This window comes from Centrocercus urophasianus, unplaced genomic scaffold, assembly GCF_019232065.1.
Source record: "Centrocercus urophasianus isolate 14NV4802_14NV808 unplaced genomic scaffold, USGS_Curo_1.0 seq_43, whole genome shotgun sequence".
Taxonomy (NCBI): Eukaryota; Metazoa; Chordata; class Aves; order Galliformes; family Phasianidae; genus Centrocercus; species Centrocercus urophasianus.
In genome coordinates this window covers 682090-701473 of record NW_024885011.1, presented here as the reverse complement: position 1 = coordinate 701473, position 19384 = coordinate 682090, and the positions used below count along the sequence as shown (strand labels likewise).

The window sequence follows — 19384 nt, the reverse complement described above, 5'->3', positions numbered from 1 at the left end:
CCACCAATCAGAAAAGGCCTGCAGGACATTCGCCACAGACACCCGGCTGAGGATCAATGCTGAAGCCCACCAGGAAGCTGCTCAGCCCCACCAGCACAGCCACCAGGAAGCCCAGGGCGCCCAGATGGGGCTGAAGGCCAGCAGGTCGCTCCCAGCGCTGCCAAGGCTTCTCCTCACACCTGGCTGCTAAAGAAAGGCAACGCTGAGGAGAGCCCCACTGGAACGGATGCAGCGGCCCTAATTGAGGGGGACTTTTCTCAGACCAAGAAAAAAAATCGTTTCTGCACAAGCCAATGCTCTGCTGGTTTTCCTTAGACATAAAATTTACTTTATTTCTTTTCTTAAAAAGTTAAAAATACAGAGGGTTCGGAAACTGATTTTCTCCTTGCAGATGTTCAAACTGCAGCTTAAGGAGAAAATAATCCTTCACTGAAATGTTGCTCTTAATTTTTTATTTTATTTTTTCCAATCATCACCATCATTAGGACAGAGGTTGAGGAGCACTGACTCCACCGCTCATCTGATGACGCAGTTTGATTCCAGATTCACATTTCCAGGTGCCAAGAGTCCAGAAAACAGTGCCATCTTCATCTGAGATTTTCTACTGAACACAGCAGTGACTGTTGGCATCTTTGAAGCGTAATCGCATCTTAGGTCGGTATTTCTCAAGGTAAAGCAGCTGTTTGGAATTGAAAGCTCCCCTCCTTTTCCTAAAACAAACAGAACGAAGGCTGACATCAATGGCAAAAGTACTGCTTCAGTCACTGCGATACTCAAGCTCGCATATTTCAAGGCCTTTCTGTATCCATAAAACAGTGTCTGCGATAAGCTGTGAGCCCACTGGCAACCCAGGGAAAGGAGCTGGGCCAGCGCATGCACTTCATTACCCACGTGCCAATATTACAATCAAAACCCCGTTAGCAAGTTTCAGGAGGTTTCCTTGCATTGGGAGAGTTTATTTCCAGCAGCAGCAGCAGCCACTGAGCACCACAAGGTCACCCCTTCCCTGCAGATGCATGTGCTACTGAGATTAGCCAGGCAAGCCCGAGGCAGCCAGACAGAAACACGTAAGAGATGCTCAGAAAAGAACTTCTCAATGTGAAAGGTACTGTATCTAGGAAGAGGAAAAAAAGGAATTTAAGAAAGGGCAAAGTTCAGAAAAATCTGTTGACAGCAATATAGTTTACAAAGATAACCAAAGACCCTGGGAATCCATAAGGAGACAAAATGCTTTCTGGGCAAAGCTCATTCAGCATCATCATACCCGCTGGGCTTCATTTCAAGATGCGATGCTATCAGCCAGCAGAGCTCCGCAGGCTCATCCTTTACCAGTTCTGCTATTTCCCAGATAAGGGGCTGCTGACATCTCCTGAGTGGCTGCTGCCCTCGTGCACAACGCCTGCACAGTGCTGCCCTCGCTCACTTGCTGGGAAAATGGTGCTGCTGGGGACCCAAACCACCCTGGTTTTTTGGGCAAGGAGCAACCGGTTCACAGCCAGCTCCAACCACAGAGCTCACAGCCCTGCCTGCAGGCCTCCCCCAGCTCCAGAAGCTTTGGGGTCCTCGGTGCAGCACCTCGATGTGTAAGCCAAGATTTACAATAAATCAGAAAGAAAAGAGAGTGGGGGGAAAACACCTCATCTGTAAACAGACAGAAAGGGCCAAAGCCTCAGCAACCGTGTCAAAGTCACGTCTGCCACTGTTAGCTCATAGCAAGAAGAAAATGAGTCAGAAATCAAATAAGCTCTGCTGAAGATGCATGCTGCCCAAACAGAACAAACGGAGAAAAGGAAGTTGAACTTACTGCCTTATAAACTGAACTGCATCTTCGTACTTCATTCCACATTCAAGGAGAGCAAGTGCAACCAGGACAGGAGCCCTGCAGGAGAAATCAGTACGTAAGGAATACCCAAGGAAACACTACGCTGAATCCCTCCAAATACATCGAGTTTATCCATAAACAAACAGCTTAAACATCTTCTGTTTGAATGTTATCTACAGAAAGACATTTGCCTGCTGAGTATTTAATGCAGGACTTTGCAGCAGATAGCTCTGCTTGCAGTGTGCACACAGAAATCTGCAGCCTCTTCAGTGTTTGGGGCACAAAACAATAATTCTCTATTTTTATGCTCTCTCATTTCACCGTAACCTCGTTTTCTACTTGGCTAAAAGGAGCCTGCAGTATCTCTGGGATGCACTTTGCTTCTTATGACACCGCAGGTTTAGCTGTGTGTGGGACAGCAGCACAAAGCATTCAACGGACGACCTCCAGAGATAAATCTTTAACACGTGCTGCACACGTACCTGGGTGTCCCAGCAGCAATAAAGTCAAGTTCCCTACTTTGGGATCCTCATCTCAGGTAGCAGTGAAGCGCAAAGAGCCGGCTTCACAAACAAGCTGGAGTCACGGAGCACACTGACTTGCTCCTGGATGGATTTCACTCTGCTAAGCACACACAGGTGCAGCAGGCGCCCTGACAGCAGGGAGGGATTAAGCAGGTGTCAGCAGTTGGACGGCTTGTGCTTAGAGCCACACAGAAAGGGGGTTCAGCAGAAAACTGCCACCGCCATCCTGCACACAAATAAACAGCGATTCTCTCTCCAAGGGGAACAACCTGAAATCTCAGGAGTCACTTTAAAAACACAGACGTATCAACCTCCTACAGCTGAGGTTTAACGCTCTGCTACGCGACACCGACCTTCCCAACCCTGCAACACAGTGAACAGCAACACAACATCCGCTCTCTTCACGGAATTTGGTTTTCAACAGGTTGAGCCAGTCGTCAACGATCTGACTGGGGGGTGGCGCTCCGTCATCGAACGGCCAGTCCTGGAAGGGAAGCACAGGTCAGCTCCTGGGGCACCGCAGGCAGATGCACGCAGTTTTCAACACGTGCTTACCAGCAAGGTAACTAATGGGGAAAGCAGGGCACTCCACGGCACGCTGGCCGTTCTGGGGCTCTCTTTCTAGTTAGAAGTTGACCAGTCGATATCGTAATGCGCCGCTAATTAGACTTTTCAATACAATTTCAATAAAACCCTACGTTAGCTTCCTCATAGTATAGAATTCTTAGAGAAATAGCTGCCTTTAAAATCTCACTGCATTATGAATGTGTGAAAATCAATAGACGTTTCCAATAAATATCTGAAAGATGAAAACTCTGTAGACTTGCCTGTGGTTGTGACCACCTTTTATAGCCCTATTTGTACTACAGACGGTGTGAGAAGGTCCTCCACAGCAGCCCCACACACAGCCTGCCTGCCTGCACAGCATCCCACCAGTGAGGCTCAAAGCTGCCCAGGTATTTCCAAATTAAAAATAAATAAATAATCAAACATCTCACAAATAGGAAAAAAGAAGTGCTTGGAGAAGGGCAAAAACAGCAGCTAAACAGCATTTCAAACTTCACTTCTGCCCATAAAAGGAGTTGCCAACATTTAAACCCTCTAGGCCGCACGCAGCGCCATCAGCACGGCTGCACATCAGAACTGCACACAGAAGCTCCCCACGGCCTGCAGGTCACAGCTCTCCTGGACGCTGTGCTAAGAGCAGTGCTGCACATCCCCAGCACAGCCCAGCGCTGCCACCTCCTCCACCGCAGCGGGGCTGCAAAGCGCTGCTCTGAGCAGGGGAAGGAAGACTTCCCAGCCGTTTGGCACTTTCATGGGCAGTCTGCAAGGCAATCTGACAAAAGGCTCATAACCAGAGCTTCGTATTATCTGAGGAACTCTTCAGATGGAAAGGAAACGGCTTTGAAAGGAGCCCTCCTCCTCCTCGCTGCCTGGAGCCAAGCTTCTCACGGAGTTTCTTAAGGACAGCTTCACATCCAGACACGTTCGCTGAAGCTGCAAGAACACGGGCAAACTGAACGTGCACGAGGGTGGAAAAATCATTGTTGTTCAGCTTGAAATGCACTTCCAGCCACACCAATGCCTCCTGCAGAGCAGGCATAGCCGTGCAGCATCGAGGAGCGCAGCCCAGGAGCGCCTCGCAGGCAACAAGAAGCTGTGAGGAGCAGCTCTGCCTTACAGCTACAAACACAGAAGCTTCGGGTTACTGAAATAACTTTGTGATCAATGCTGAAAGACACAAAGGCTGCAGAGTGCTGCAAACTCCTTCACAAAGGAAGCAGGAAAATGAAATTACCTGGGACAACGTGGCAAAATAAAAGGTTACAGAAACAAGAAAAGTAAACCTTGTTTGTCCCAATCAAAGGCTTTTCCAAGAAGTTCCACTCAATCCCACCCTGGGAGCGGTGTTATTTCAGGCCCAGTGTCACCCACTGCCCCACTGCAGGATGCTTCCTTTCGAAGCTGACAGCAGAGAACAGGATTTATGTCTCTGGCTCTGGGTCGGATTGAAATCCTTTCCTGCAGACCAAATACGGGATGCTGCTGTTATTTTGCTTTTGTTTACGTGTTAATCCTCACGTCCACACGTCTTGTGCTGGTCTGAATTAATGACAGCCCTCGTTTCCTCACAGAGCATCGCCTTTGCAGTTACAGCACAGCACCAACATCAAATTAGCACTGGAGGGACGCTGCCCAGAATGAGAAACACGCATAATTCTGGGACCACAGGAGTAATAGCAACAAAGTTCTGCAAGTTTTTCTCTGCTAATTATGAGTTCTGCCAGCAATCCTTTGAATTCCTGTCAGTCAGCAGAGAAAACAAATTGCTAGGCTCTGCGACCAAAACAATCATTAGTAACCAGGATGATGCACTGGGTTTGCACAAACAGCAAACGCAGCTCGGCTGTGCCACCCTGCAGCAGCTGGGAAGGAAGATAGGCAAGAAGGGGGTGGTTTTATTCACCCTCTGTCTGGAGGACTCTGCTCAGCAGCACAGCCTGCAGCACCCACAGGACTGCCAGCGCAGAACAGAGGTGCCTGAGGAGCTGCAGCAGGACTCAAGTGACAAAGATCCCTTTTCCCAAATGCTCCCAGAACAGGGTAACACTGTGCCACCGGTGTGGGAGCTTCTCACCTTTACCAGCAACCCATGGCCACGCTGCGTGCAGCTGCTGGACAGGAAGCCACCCCCCACCTCCCCTGAGGGCACTTATGGAGCAAGTTCTGCTCCAGGAGCAGACAGTCAGAGCAGGACAGGCAGAAGCACAACAACAAAATGTGCCCCAGATCCACAGAACAAAACTCGTTGGCTGCTACTCAGTAAGAACACTTTCAGGAAAAAACAACAAGCTTTTCTTGACGTACCATTTCTACACTGAGCCCTTACATGTCAACACAACTGTAAGAACCGCACAGAAACCCACAGGAACTGAACCCATCCCCACCTCCTGCCTCCTGGATTTAACCTCTGTTGATAAACACGTGTGCAGTAGTGCTACACCAAGCACAGAGCCTCTAATTCTCTGGTTTCTCACTATGCCATCTGCCAAAGCATCTCCCTGCTCCTCCCCTCCTGCCAGCACACAGCACTGCACCGTGGCACGAGAGCAGGCTTTGCTGAAATGCTCTCATTTTCTGGGGCTCCCCTGCGCTTCCGACCTCAACAGTTTTAAAACAGACCCTAATCTCCCCCAGGCTCTGTTCTCAATCTGCGTGACTTCTTTGAGAGATCAGCTCTAAGTAACGACCTGTTGTGCTTTCAGCCAGTAATTCAACACTGCTTCTGAACAGCAACAGGACTCCGTTTTGGAGAAGCACGCATTAACAGGAAGGAAAAGCAGGAGGTGGCCATGTCAGCAGCCAGCTAAACTTATCTCACATCCCAAAACACCACTGCAGTACAGTGAGTTACAACGCAGCATCGTGACCGGGATCATCAGCACCAGCAATGACGCTGGCAGCAAACCCTCCCATCTCCTCCTGCCTTCTGCTGCACACAACAGATGTCTGCTGGATTTACAGCCTCCCGTTCTGCCTCCTGCAGCACAGAAAGACTCAGAAGAGCTGTGCTGAACGTGGGAAGGCAAACGTGCGCGGGCACATGACTGCGTGTGTTACTCAAAGTGAGAGGCTCTTCAGGAGAATTATGCTTAGCAGAACTGGTGGAAACACCATTTCCAGTTTTTGAAAAGCTTCCTCAAAAAGCGGCTTTCAGTTCAAACCTCGCCAACAAGTTGGGTTTTGTTTTGTTTATTTCTTGGGAACTGCAATCCCCGGCCCCTTTCAGAAGCTCCACAGCTCAGAGCACTCGGGCTCCTGCTGCTGAGGGCAAGGGGGGCTGCACGCCGGCTGCGGGGCCGAGGGCAGCAGAACAGCAGGGGAGCAGCCCTCAGGAGGGACACACATCTCTGCTCTCCCACAGCAACGCAAACACTTAAGCCCCAGCTTAAGGCAGGGCTCTGATGGCTTACACAGCACGCCTTTAATCCTTCCATTTTCTGGCAACCCCAGGAGTATCACAGCTGGAGTGCTGAACACACAGCACAGCCTGAGTCCTGAAACGCTGTTCCACATCCAGCCGCTGGAACCTGAGCGGCTGATCTTTCCAACAACACAGCACACGTGGCTGCCTGGAACCGGAGTAAATGTGCACTGGGACCTGGAGCCAAGGAACCTGACTGACCTGCATGTGGAGCTTCCAGCTTTTGCAGCTGTGCCGGGGTCCGAGTTTTTCTCCTAATGGAAAACCATGCAGGTTTTCCTCCAATCGAGCCATTAAAATCCAAGAAGCAAAACACCAGCACCCACAACCAATAGGGACTACCTGCAAGAAGGTTAGGTGCTATTTCTGGCCTCACAACAGCGTTACTCCAGTATAATAAACTGATTATATCTAACGCCCTATCATAACCCGGAAGAAGTGCCTGGAAAAATACTGCCTGTAAGTGCAGGGTGAGCACACGGCTGTACAAAAATCCTGCCCTAAACACCAAGCAGGAGCAGACAGCACAGCCACTGTGCAACGCTCACAGTGAGAGCAGCAGCTCAGGGCAGCACTGCAGTGGAGGTGAGCAGGGAAGTGCTGCCATCAGCACCTGCTCCTGCGGGCTGTGGGAGCCTCGTGTTTGCACAAAAAGCAGCCTCTCACTGCTCAGTGGTCTCATAAGGCAGCAGTTTGAATGTGTGAGAGCAGAGCTTTATCTTCATCCTGAGAAGGCCAACTGCAATGCCAAGTGCTGCATCAGGGGAAAAGGACTGAGATGAACTGCATGAAACACAAGGCTGAACAGACCACAAACTGTGAGTTCACACTGGATTAGTATCAGCCCAGTCACTAAAATGCAACCCAAAATATCTCAACAAACCCAGGAATAGACATTTCTATTCCAAGTGAAGCTGTAGAAATGAATCAGCAAGTACATTTCGGGCAGGCACAGCAAGTATCTCAAAGCCAGCTCTGCCTGACGCAGGGATCACACAGCTTTTGGCCAGTCTGGGACAGCCAGCTCCTCCCAAGGCACAGAGGCTATCCCCACCCTCATCTGCAAGTGCTTTCCAATGTCAGACAGTTTTAAAAGGCAACTCACTAGAACTTGGATTCCTTCCTTTTCGATAGGAGCTTTATCATAGGTGGCATCACAGACTCGCACCAAGGTTGTCACTCCATACTTCTTCAGCTCCTTTGAGAAGAAGGAAAAACAAATGAGTGCAGCAGGAGGGGGAGAAACGGAGCAGCTCCAAAACCAAACACTTTCACAGGGATCAAAGGTGACTGCGCAGCGAGGGAGGGAGGGCCAGCCCTGAAAGGAGCAGCCCTGACCTGCTGAATGGTTACAAGGGACAGGAACGAGCGTGAAACTTCTCAGAACTTTCTTTCCAGGGAAAAGTCAGGCTGGAAACAAAGAACGCACGTGAGAACAAAATGAAAATAGCTGCTTATCCTCCCCACACAGCTTCTTTTTCTCTTTAAATAGAAGCCTGGGACTGTTGGCTTCAGCCAGCACTGGCAGGAGGAGCAGAACACGCCACCGCGCAGTAAGCAGCACAGTGTGCTTGATAAATAATCAGAAGATCAAACAAAGGCCGCTCCAGTTCACTTTGAAGGTTCACACAGCAAGCACAATTTCCTCTCGTGTTTGCACCGAGCCCCTGTAACCTGGGCCAATTAGCAGCAATATCTGTTCAGGCAGAAGCCTCCTGACGGAGGAAGGCAATCCACAGTGAGACCAAAAGCCACGCGGCATTCAGACAGGATGAAGCACTACAATGTGAGTGCTCTGTGCTGAGCCGCAGCCTGACAGCAGCACCTGATGGAACGGAGTGCTTTGCAATGGAAGTGACCTACAAAGGGCACAAAGATTGGGCAGATTTGGAGCAAACCAGAGCGCAGGCTGCCCCACTGGTTTTTCCATTATACCACCTGTTAATTTTCCAGACAGCCAAGGATTCGATTTCGTGTTATTTCTGACTTTTGTGCCAATAATGCTCTGATCCACCATCCATCAAAGATGGCTCCCTGTCGCTGGACCAGGCAGATGGCATTTCTCAGGGATAAATTCTGGGACCTGAAACACCTGACAACTCTGTGAGCAGAAGGGTTTGGAGAAAACACCCTGCAAGCCAAAACATCCGCATAAGTACTGCGTGAATCCTATCTTAGGGATAACAAAGATCATAAACCAGTTATAATTCCATCAGCTACTACTTTCAAAGCCAAAAGATCAGCAATATATTAGAAGCAATGTATTACTTAATGAAAACTAACGTTTAGAGTCACAGAACATGCAGTCCTTTCCAAGCCAGGACAACAACAGTGGCAAAGATGCAGGTCTGCATTCTTAAAATGGAAACTCCTCCAATCTCTCAATGACTGATTACTTTTTTCCAAATCCTGCACTTGTGTGAATTCTTGCACTGTCAAGAGAACATCAATGATGTATTAAGGACAAAATCACAGAATGGCCACGGTTGGAAGGGACCTCAAAGACCATGAATCTCCAACCCCCTGCCACATGCAGGGAAAAAGCCAGCATGTAATGCATAGCACAGCTTTGTGAACAAGAGGTGTGAATGCAGCACAGCGGTGCAGAAAGCAGGAGCGGGTCAGGGAGGAAGGAAGGACGAGGCTGATGGACGCCTTACCTCTATGAACCTGCAGAGGGTCGCATTGGTGGGGTTGTGAGTGATGAGGAAACGCATGCCGTCGTAGCTGATCTCCACGGGGGCTGGACGGTTCATAATGGCAGCAAAATGTGTGAGGGGCCAAAAAATTTAAAAAAAGAAAAAAAAAAGGAAAAGAAAAAAAAAAAAAAAATCAATAACCTCGGAAACGTTTCACAGCAGAAAACATTAAAAGACCACTAAAATGGCTGGGATTGATCAGAGCTTGTTTGTTCCTTAAAGATCTCGCTTCTACAAAAGCAGGTTTGCTTCAGGATCCACGCGAATTCAACTTCGGCCTCGGTTGCTGCAGGTGGTTTCCTTCAGACTCCACAGCTCCACGTGCAAGACTAGGCAGCCTGTTCTACATTTAGGCACTGGTGAGGCAAAAAAGTAAGGGCAGGTTTTCTCTCCACTTTGTTTTCTTGACGCTTAGTTTTGCTAGAGTCAGTAAAAGGAACACGCTTCCCAGGTGCAGGAGATATCCCATATATCTGCGTGTGCTCGCTGTGCCGGAGTCCTCGAGGCAATGCGGGTCTGGCACCAAGGCCCTGCGCTCACTCGTCGGCCAGGGCGCTGTGCTGGGCCTGGCAGAACTCTGCCCTCACGCTCAGAATCGCCATAAATGTGCGGCGTAAATTCCAACAGAACACCTGAGGAGAGAAGGACAGCAGGTCAGAGGGGGCAGCTGCCCTGGCGGCAGCACCAGGCGCTGCTGTGGCTCCAGACCTTCGCAGCGGTGCGGGTGGAGATGAGGGGATGCCAACGCCGGCTCCGCTGTCAGCGCAGCACAAAGCAGGGCTCCTTCCCCGCCTGTGGAGGATTCTGATCAAATGCAATTTCAGACTTTGATCAACCATTGCCCTGAGAGCCCCGAAAACAAACTGTTCAGAAGAAGCCTCTGTGCATCTGATGCTCATAAACATTTCATAAGAGAAAATAGCAGACCAATCCTACACAAACAAATTGTACCTTTGAATCGAGCTTGTACCATTTATAACCATTTATGAAAACAAGGATGACTAAAACTGCCCAGAAAAAAAAACCAACCACGTTTCCAGTGACTGCCACCCTTAGCAAGCAAGGCAATAACGAGCAGAAAGCAAACAGGAGTGAATGCTTTGTACGTCACTGCTTCAGAGCACTCGGAACGGGGCAAACCAAAAACCTCCAGGTGCAGCAGAAAGCTGAGGACATCCCAGGGCCAAACAGCAACACAGGAGCTGCAGTCACAGAGGCAGAACCAGCAGCTGCTGTTACTGCTGCTCCCCAGCCCCGACTTCAATCACGGATGTGGTGACAGTTCCAGCTCCTTCCCAGCTCTGCTGCACGCTGTTAACAAAGCACGCGTTGGAACTGTGCTGTGCTACAGCTTCATTTTTGGAACGAGAAAAGAAAGGAGGGTGCGAGTGCCATGTGTGTGAGCTGCTGGCACAGAAGCACCTCCAGCCTCACCAGCAGCCGCCCCGCAGCAGCACACACCCCTAGAATCTGTCATCTCCAAAGCAACACAGGGCTCATTTCACAGTAACAACTTCCAGTTATTCGCAGCCCTACCCGTTTACAGCCCAGGGCATCCAGGCAGCAGCTCCCAACCTTAACACGGAGGATTCAAAGCACAGCTGGTTTAGCAACAGCAAGAAAAGCCACAACGGTGCAGCTCTACCCCAGCCCTTAGGGGAATGGAAGCAGAGCAAACTGATGCTAGCTCAATACTGGAGACCCAGAGCTGACCCAGCACCCAGAGCAGCTTTCCGCGCACGCAGCTGAGCCGCGTGGGACCGCGCTCTCCCTGCAGCACAGCTCAGGAGGCTCCGATGTGACATCACAGCAGGTTGAAGTTTAACTGCAGGCAGAACATTCCACGTCTCACTTCCTGCTGTTTCGCAATGCAGCCCTCCTGGATCTGGTGACAGCAAACCTAAGTAGGTCAGTAATGTGTCACATCCAAAGGCGTGGAACAAAGAGCTCCATCACCTCCCGGGGCACAGAGAACGCAGAGCACTGCCTGTGGGTCCTCAGAGAAGGAAAACAGCTCTGCTGGGTAGAAAAACTTCACCAAATGGCATCGGCTATTTTGGAATACCGAAACAGACCCTTAAACTCGATAAGAGAAAGCGTAAAGCCAAAGAATCACCGAGACTTGTGCTAAGGACAGCAGCAAACAGCTGCAGGCAGGCAGAGCTGCGCCCTGGAGCCGCTCCGTGCCCGATGGAGGTCAGAGCAGCGCCCTGCCATTCTGCAATGAGGGACACGCAGGGAAGCTCCACCCCAAACCTCAGCAGCACTCAGCCCTTTAATGAGACCCTCATCTCAAAACAGACAAATTAAGGATGGCAGAATTACCTCTTTCACTGACACCAAGTCAAAAATCACCCAGAGAACAGCAATTATTTCCTTAAAGAACAGCTCTCAATGCCAAAAAAATGCATTAATTAGGTTGCCAGAGGCAAGAACAAAGATGTTTTCAATAACCTCCCCCCATCTCAAAGCAGTTCTTCCTCCGAGGGACTCAAATATAAATTTTAGAGAGGAATCCAGGGATAATTTATCAGCACAGTGACTGCGGGATCAGGGCTCACCCCGCTGGCAGAGTCCCTCTGAACTCACAACATGTGAGTCCTTAAGTGCCAGTTCCTGCAATCTGTCCCAACTTTACCACGCGTTCCACCACATCTCAGACTTCTCAGAGCACAGCAGTCTGCCAGGGTGCTGAGCCAAGCACCCACAGTGCCCAGGCACCGCACAGCGCCACGCAGGGAGGCCTTGCTGACAGGTACTGCAAGGGGTGCCCCATCCCAGCACCCCCTGACATCACCTGGCACATCCTGGCCTGAAGCCTCACATCACAGAACAGCTCCAAAACCACCCGAGGCCCCAGCAGGGTCACTTAAAACACAAACAGCCGCCAGCAGACCTTGGCACGGGAGACGAGGATTGGATTGGAGTAGCAGAGGCTCGCAGCATTACAGAGCGCTGCCGTCCGAGGCACAAGTGCCATATTTAAACAAACCCAAGGACGTTTTTCTCTGCAGCACCATCATGGCATTGGAAGAGCATCACCGGAGCCGCGCGTCCCAACAGATCGTGTCGCTGCAGTTACACTTCTCCTCCCCTGAGCAAATCAGCGAGAGAACTTCAACACAATTACCTGAAAGGCGTTTTAGAAGCACTGTTTACCCAGGCATTCAGGTGGCTCCTCCTGTCACCTCAGCAGCCCCGGCCGCACAGCCTGACCTGCAGCTCAGCCTGCGGTGCAGCGATGGCAGCTGCACGAGGCACGGCGTTAATTAGCTAATGGCTCGGGAGTGATTAAGAACGTGAAGCGCTGTATTTAAGTCTGAAAAATGATTTCCAGAAGGATAAGTAGTTTATGCAGCACCCGCTCCCATTTTTAAAACAGCTTCATTACTGACACATGCATCCCTTCCTCCTGTGACTTCCAACTGCATTTTGCTGAAGTTCAGCAAGGAAGATCGGGCTTTTAATTAGCAAATCCAGAAAAACCCCTTGCCTAAGCCTCCTGAACTCCCCCGGTAGTGCTGTCAGATTTCTCCCTCCTCATGTCAGCAATTTGCACTTCTAAGACCTGAGCACCATCAAATTGATGACAGTAAACAGCAGCAAAGTTTATCTACAACATAGGAGACAAGAAACAGCTTTTCAGCCAATTAACCTTCAGCTTTTTGTACTTGGAAAGCGAGATGGAAACCAAAGAACAATGACATGTCTTACATGGCCGCTGGGACGGGGAGCACCCAGTGCTGAGAATGGGGAGCAGCAGCCCAGTGGGACCCAGCAGGATGAGCCCAGGCAGCAGCAGCTCATGCATCTGAAAGGCACTGGGCACGCCTGCGAGTCGGTTGGCACCTGGTGTCATTTAACTTCATTAGCAGGGAGCAACAATCCGTCAAGATGCCCAACTCACAGCCAGGCTGAGTGCGCGGCCGCAGTCTCTGCACCTACAGCGACTGATGTGAGTTACAACTGAGGCCCCCTGGGCTCCCACCCCTCGTGCTCAGCTCCAGACACTGACAAAGTTTGAGGAAGCCCAAGGAGGCCAATTTGAGAGGAATGTTTTTCAAGATACTACAAACATGCACAAATATGATTGAAATGTAAGCAAGGGGCAGACCTGTTCATCGCCTCTGCCTGTTTATTTAGGCTAGTTAACTAATTGAGAAAGAACGCTTCCATGGATTCCTGCCATGAAAGACATTTCACCTGAGGTTGCCCTGAGTAAAACCAAGGCACCAACAAAACCACCTCCAGCAGCTGCCCTGCGCAGCAGCAGAGCAACTCCTGAACCAGCCAGCAGCTCGCTCTTCTGAATTGCACATCAGCACGTCCAGGGAGAGAGCTGGCGAGAAACAAGGCACAGCACCAGGCATTCCTCACTCCAAAGCACGCAGTTGGAAGTGCTTCCTTCTCTGCACAGATCAACAGCTTGCAACAGCTGCAGCTTCCACCCATTGCAAAACGCAGATACCTCCGAAAGGTCACTGGGATCACCTTCCAAAATGAGCTGGAGTGCAGGATGTGGCACAAAGCTGAGCCGTCACTGTGTGAGGATACTGAAGGTCTGCATTGTGAAACCATCTCAACTCACTTTGTCCCCATAAGTGGGAATTCACGTTCAGTGTTAATGAGTTGGTAACTGCAGCTTTTATTTCCCTCTCTGCAAGGCCTTCCCTGCAGCGTGCACTCAGCACCCACAGCACTGCCAGCACAAAGCTCAACTCCCAGAAAATTTCTGTTCTGAACAACACTGCAGTGCTGCGAGACTTTTCCTGCTACGTTCCACTTCCCCATCCCACGCCACACCTCTGAACAACCCACATCCCACCAACAGATGCTCGGAAGCATCCTCGAGATGGGTTTCTTGAAAGCGTGAGGTGCTTTAAAGCGCAAGACTTCAGCGAGACCCTCAGCAGAAGGGCACCTCAGTGACCCCGACACGACACCTCTCCTCTCACGTGCTCTGCTGCACACAGACTCCAGAAGCAGCATTCCTGGATGAGGTCCCTGTGCCTGAGCTGCTGGGGCAGACACGTGCCTGAGGGCTGCACTCTGACACAGCACAGCCTGCAGCAGCACAGCCCCGCGCTGCAGTGACTCATGCATTTCCTTTGCTCGAACGCAGGACTGCGAGCAGCAGCAGATATCAATCTGCCCCAGCAAGATTGAGAAGAAAAAAACCCACCTCAGCTAAGAAGTGACGCATCAGGAAACAGCGAGAACTGTCACAGGTAGCACGTAATGCTGCACAGCAAAAGCACAGCTCCAAACCAGAACCCAAGGCTGGGTGCCACGCAGAGCTTCACCACCACCTGCACTGCACAGAGCTGCACGCTGCTCCTCCCTGCAGCTCACAGCACAGCTCTGCCACTCGGGATTTTCTGAGCGCCTTCCCCACCCACCATCGAGCTTAAAAAGAAAAAATACTTCAGAAAACATTTGAATATTATTTGCATAGCGCATCCGAAAAGTTCGGTGTTCCTGAAAGTGAAGTGAAAGCCAGAAGTGCCCCCTCCCCCAAGAAAAAGGAATTCAAGTTACTGCTTTACCCTTCCAGCCATAAAATCCCACTTAACTTGAAATACACACAATCAGAAGGAACTTCGACAACAGCCCACCACTGTGTGATGTTAAACTGATCCTAAAACTCAGCACAGCGAGTTCAGGTGCAGCACCTGCTGGGGTCTGAACACAGCTCCACCAGAGTCAGCATCTATCTGGACTCCTCCATGTCAGCATCCCTGGCAGCTGAGGAAATATTCTCACACTTTGGGATGAAACATCTCAAAAAAAAAAAAAGCATTAACAAGTCAAGCAGGACTTGAAAGCAACTTCAAACCACACAGCAGCAGGGATATTATTCTATGAAGCTACAGAGTTGAATTACTTGCACCTTACTCATCTCACTGCTTTGAATTTGTCAGACACCTCTGCAGGCAGAATGACAGCGCAGAGCCTCGGCGCTCCTGCAGGACTCACATCGGGCCCCACAACTGAAACTTAAGCAGATAAATTTCACCGCATGCACACAAAGTTGCAATTGTTCAAACGCAGGGTCCATTATTTCAAGCAGTGCCCGACTTCCAGCGCAAGTCACCAGAAGGAACGTAACTGTAGCACAGAAAAGAGAAAGGAGGGGTAACAAAACAAAGGCACAGCTGAAAGCGACCTGAATAGAGGCAGCAGTTCGGCACCTCAAGTGTCAGCACAGAGAAGGCATCAAGAGACCGAAGGCTGCTTCAGCCTCACAACCTGACGGGGACGGGGCTGCAGGCACACAGCAGCAGGTCTGTGCCATGCAGCCTGTCACCATGCATCACAGGGAGCCACCCCACACCTCAGCCCAGGGCTCTGCCCCTCAGTGCTCACACAGAGCCGTTCCACACCTTTAAGAGCCAACACCGCCTCATTCATCCGAGCCCCAGAGCCCTGCGCTCCTCTGCTGGCTCAGCACGGTGCATCGCTGACGAGACTCCTCCAAAGACTTTATCAAAACCCACAATCCGTGCCACTCACAGCGCCGACCCACAGCCTGGGTGCTGCCTTCAGCTGCGCATTGCAGCCAAGGGCAGGCAGGGCCCAGCCGGCTCCGGGCCAAGGCCGCTGCTCAGGGGCAAAGTGCGGCGTCACAGCTGCACCCACAGCCAGGGCAGCAGCGCAGGTAACTGAGCCCGAGGGCAGGGGCTGCGTCCTCAGAGCCGAACACGAAGGGGTCGCCAGCAGAGCCGTGCAGCCACACACGCACAGACGCCGCCTCCTACTTTAATTCAGATTAAGGCTGATCCTTTCTTTCCAATAATTGAGTTCAGCAAAGTATTTCTACACGTTGAGTCATAAGAAGATAGAGTTTTTAGGCTGTTGCCAGTGGTGGTTTTATCATTTTTTCTTCTTTAAATACTAACTGCAGTTCTGAGTCAGAACCCGACTGGCTCATCTGGGGAGTTTCGAAGCCGGTTTCCATTTATACAGCAGGCTTTAAAAGCCAACTTTCTGCCTCCTCATGCTGTGAGCAATGAGCACACAGCCGCCCCGGGAGGACACAGCTCACGGCCAACCACGCCAAGGAGCCACGGCCACCGCCCAGCAGGGGCCACCCCTGCCATGGCCCCACATGGTGACACCCCCACAGCAGCCACCTCCACCCTCCACCACCGTGTTACCTCCCCCCAACACGTGCCCCAAGCAGCAGACCCTGCAGACAGCGTTCCTTGCTTCAGAGCACCCCACAGTCGCCCTCAGCACTCCCCGCAGCCCCTGCCCCGTCCCCCCTCCCCGGGCCTCACAGGGCTGTCCCTCTATTACACAGAAAATCCTGCCCTCCGCCAAGCCCCATGAGAGCCACCACATCCCGGACACCCTTCCTCCCCAGCTCCACCCCCGGCCCGAAGGGAACCCCCAGCACCGCTCCCAGCTTTCTACTCTCCACATCCAGCTGGGATCCCGGAAAATCTCATCTTTTACAGCCCACCTCCAGGCCAAGCGCAGGACAGCCCCTTCCGCCACAGTCTGGGGGCTTCCCACCCCCTCCCAAACAAATCCTCACCCACCCGTGCACAAACATAACAATAACCACAGACCACCTTCTCTCGGGCACTGCTATCTCGAGCCAAGACCCCATTCACCAACACCCCCACCCCCTTCCCACTAACTGCCGCCCCGCACACACCGAGCACCCTGAGCCCAGGCCGTTACCCTTACGCAGACTCACAGATGAAGCGGGACCCCCCCGGCCGCTGACATCCCCGGGAAGGGGGGGGGGGGGGGGGGGGGCAGCACCGCACAGCACCACGTCCCACGGGCCGCCCTCCCCAGCCGTGCCCAGCTCCCGGCACCGCGAACCGCAGCAGCACCGCCGGGAGGAGCCGCACGGTACGGCGGAGGCCCGGGCCGGGCAGAGAAGCCCCGCGGCGGCCGCAGCCCTCGGAACGCCGAACCGCCCCGGCCGGGCGGGGTCCCGCGGCGCACAAAGGCCGCGCTACGCGAGGCCCCTGGCCGCCTCCGCCCCCCGAGCAGCCCCAGCGACCAGGGGCGCCCCGAGGAGCCCCCCGGCCCGCGGTCCCCCCCGGCCAGGCCCGCCCCGGGGCGGGTCTCGGTCCGCACGCGGCCTCCTCCTCACCCGCAGCCCCCCCAGCTCCTCACCCCGGGCATTGAGCGCGGCGCCGTTCTTCCGACCGGGCCCGGCGCCTCCCACACCGCGGGCCGGGGGGCGCGACGGGGGCAGGAAGGGGCGGCGGCGGCGGCGCGGAGCGGCGGGGCCCGGGACGGGGCTGGGCTGCGCGCGACCCGCTGCGGCCCGAGCGGCGAAGACACCCGAGAGCCCCCGCGCCGCCACAAGGCTCCCCGCGCACGGGCCGCTCCCTCCCCGCCCTGCCGCGTGGTTCGGCCCGCCCGGCGCTGATTGGCACGGCGCGCCGCACACCCGCGCCCGGCGTTGGTACGGTCTGCCCCCTCCCACCGCCCCTCCCGGTAGCGCTCACTCGGTGCCGTCGCGGGGGGGTCCCGCGCCCGCCCGGGCCGTGAGAGGAGCGCCGCCGAGCTCCATGCCGCGGGTCCGCGCAAGCCGAGCCCCTTCCCGTGCCTCGGGGAACCGCCGCTCCCATCCCTCCGCCGTCGGAACGCCGCGCACCCTCTCCGCTCGGTAGCCGGCGTTGGTACTGCCCGTTTCTCCCCCTGGGGCGTCGCTGCGGCCCGTCCAGGGCGGCCGAGCTGCGCGGGGCCGCCTTTGGAACGCCCCGCTTCCCCTCGCTGTACTTGGACCGGTCCTCCCGCACCACGTGCGGCGCGGCCTTTCACGCCGGCACCCCCCCGCGCCCAGGGGCGGTGGAACAGCCCTCCCCCCCCCGCCCGGTGGTTCTGTCCGCACGGTGGTTCCCACGGCTCCCGCGGCTCGGAGCCGCGACGGCACCTGGCAACAAGCACGGCGTTAACAATTAAAAAATGTCTAGAAAGCGTCTCAGCCTCGTGCAGCAACCCGGCATGGGTGCCTAAGCCTCGCTCACTGCGCTCCTATCGCCAGGAGGAACAGAAGCCACGCCACGAGCCCCGGCCCGGGGCAGGGATGCAGCCACGCGCCTCGTTACTTTGGGCCGGGTGCGACCACCCTGGAACGGGAACAAGAGCGCCTCTGTGCTCTGCCTGCAGGGAGCTCCAGCGGGGCCCCTCGCTGCCCTTCCGCCGCACGTCCATCTGCACATCGCACAACATCGAGCCTTCCAGCCCACCAGGCCCCTTCTGGAGCTAAACAAAAGCTTTTTATCAGAGAGCTCACTGATTAACACCCCGTTATCTCAGTAGCAGGGGGTAAGAGGGGCGGTGATCACATCCACACCAGCTACACTCTGCTCCTGGCAGAGGAGCAAACGCTGGGAGCAGGGATGGCAGCACGCCCAGCCCCAAAGCAGTCCAGCTCCTATCTTCAGCCAGAGAAAAGCCCATTGCTCCTCTGCCTGCCAGCCAGCGCTGTCTGGAAGAGCACCACATCCATTTTAACACCCGGGCGCTGTTTCAGTGGCATCTGGAGGCTCTGGCCAAGCCCAGGGCTGCACTGCGTTGTTCTGTAGGCTCCACAAGCTTGTAACAAAGGAACATCCCAGCTCCTCGGCACCCCAAGCAGATCAGACACCTCAACAGGGCACAGCACACCTCCCCCCAGCCCAAGAGGTGCTGAGCCACAGCTGATGGGCTCCGGCCGTCCTGCTCAGCCAGGAAAAAACGACCTGCCCTGGACAGAAGGTCAGTTTGCTGAAGAGTTTGAATTAATTGCTAAAACACTGATTTTATCACCAGGTATCAAACCCAGCCGCCCCCACACAGCCCAGACCAGCCCAGCCCGGCCCACCTGTCTTTTTCTTCTTGCTCCAGCAGTGGGCAGCGGCCAGCCCACACCAGGCAGCCGCCAATCGCTCGGAGCAGAGCCCCACAGCACAAACACACCAGGACCAGGCACCGCACGGCAGGGCCACGCACAGCCCAGGACCGGGCACCGCACCGCATGGCACCGCACCCATCAGACCGCAGCGGCCCTTCACACCTCCTCTCCAGAACTGCTCTGAGCGCATGCGCACAACCTCTCAAGTCTGGCGCCACAGAGCTGCGCGTGCGCACTCACGGCGAAGGGGGCGATAAGCCCCTCCTACGCACGTGCTCGTCTCCCTATCACATACTTAGCACTACGCATGCGCTCGAGCAGAACGTTTCTGTCTCCGCCCGCTCACGGCGTTACGCGCATGCGTACCGCGGGGCGGCGGGGCGGCGTGCCGCCAGGAGTGAGGCGGCGTGCCGGCGCAGGCGCAAAGCCGCGTGGGGTGGTCGCGCGGGAACCGCTGGGGAGGGGGTGGGGGGAGCGCTGTGAGGG

General features: G+C 53.8%; 1 protein-coding gene across 1 annotated transcript; it reads right to left on the bottom strand.

Moving 5' to 3' along the window:
- Positions 1-305: 305 nt before the first annotated feature.
- On the bottom strand, positions 306-17255 carry PTP4A2 (protein tyrosine phosphatase 4A2). The gene is made up of 6 exons (XM_042833959.1): positions 17170-17255; positions 8995-9665; positions 7440-7532; positions 2700-2830; positions 1805-1879; positions 306-710 (listed from the first exon to the last, which is right to left on the bottom strand). Exons 2-6 carry the CDS (start codon positions 9088-9090, stop codon positions 602-604), a joined length of 504 nt encoding a protein of 167 aa, XP_042689893.1. The 5' UTR covers positions 9091-9665; positions 17170-17255; the 3' UTR covers positions 306-601.
- Positions 17256-19384: the final 2129 nt, after the last annotated feature.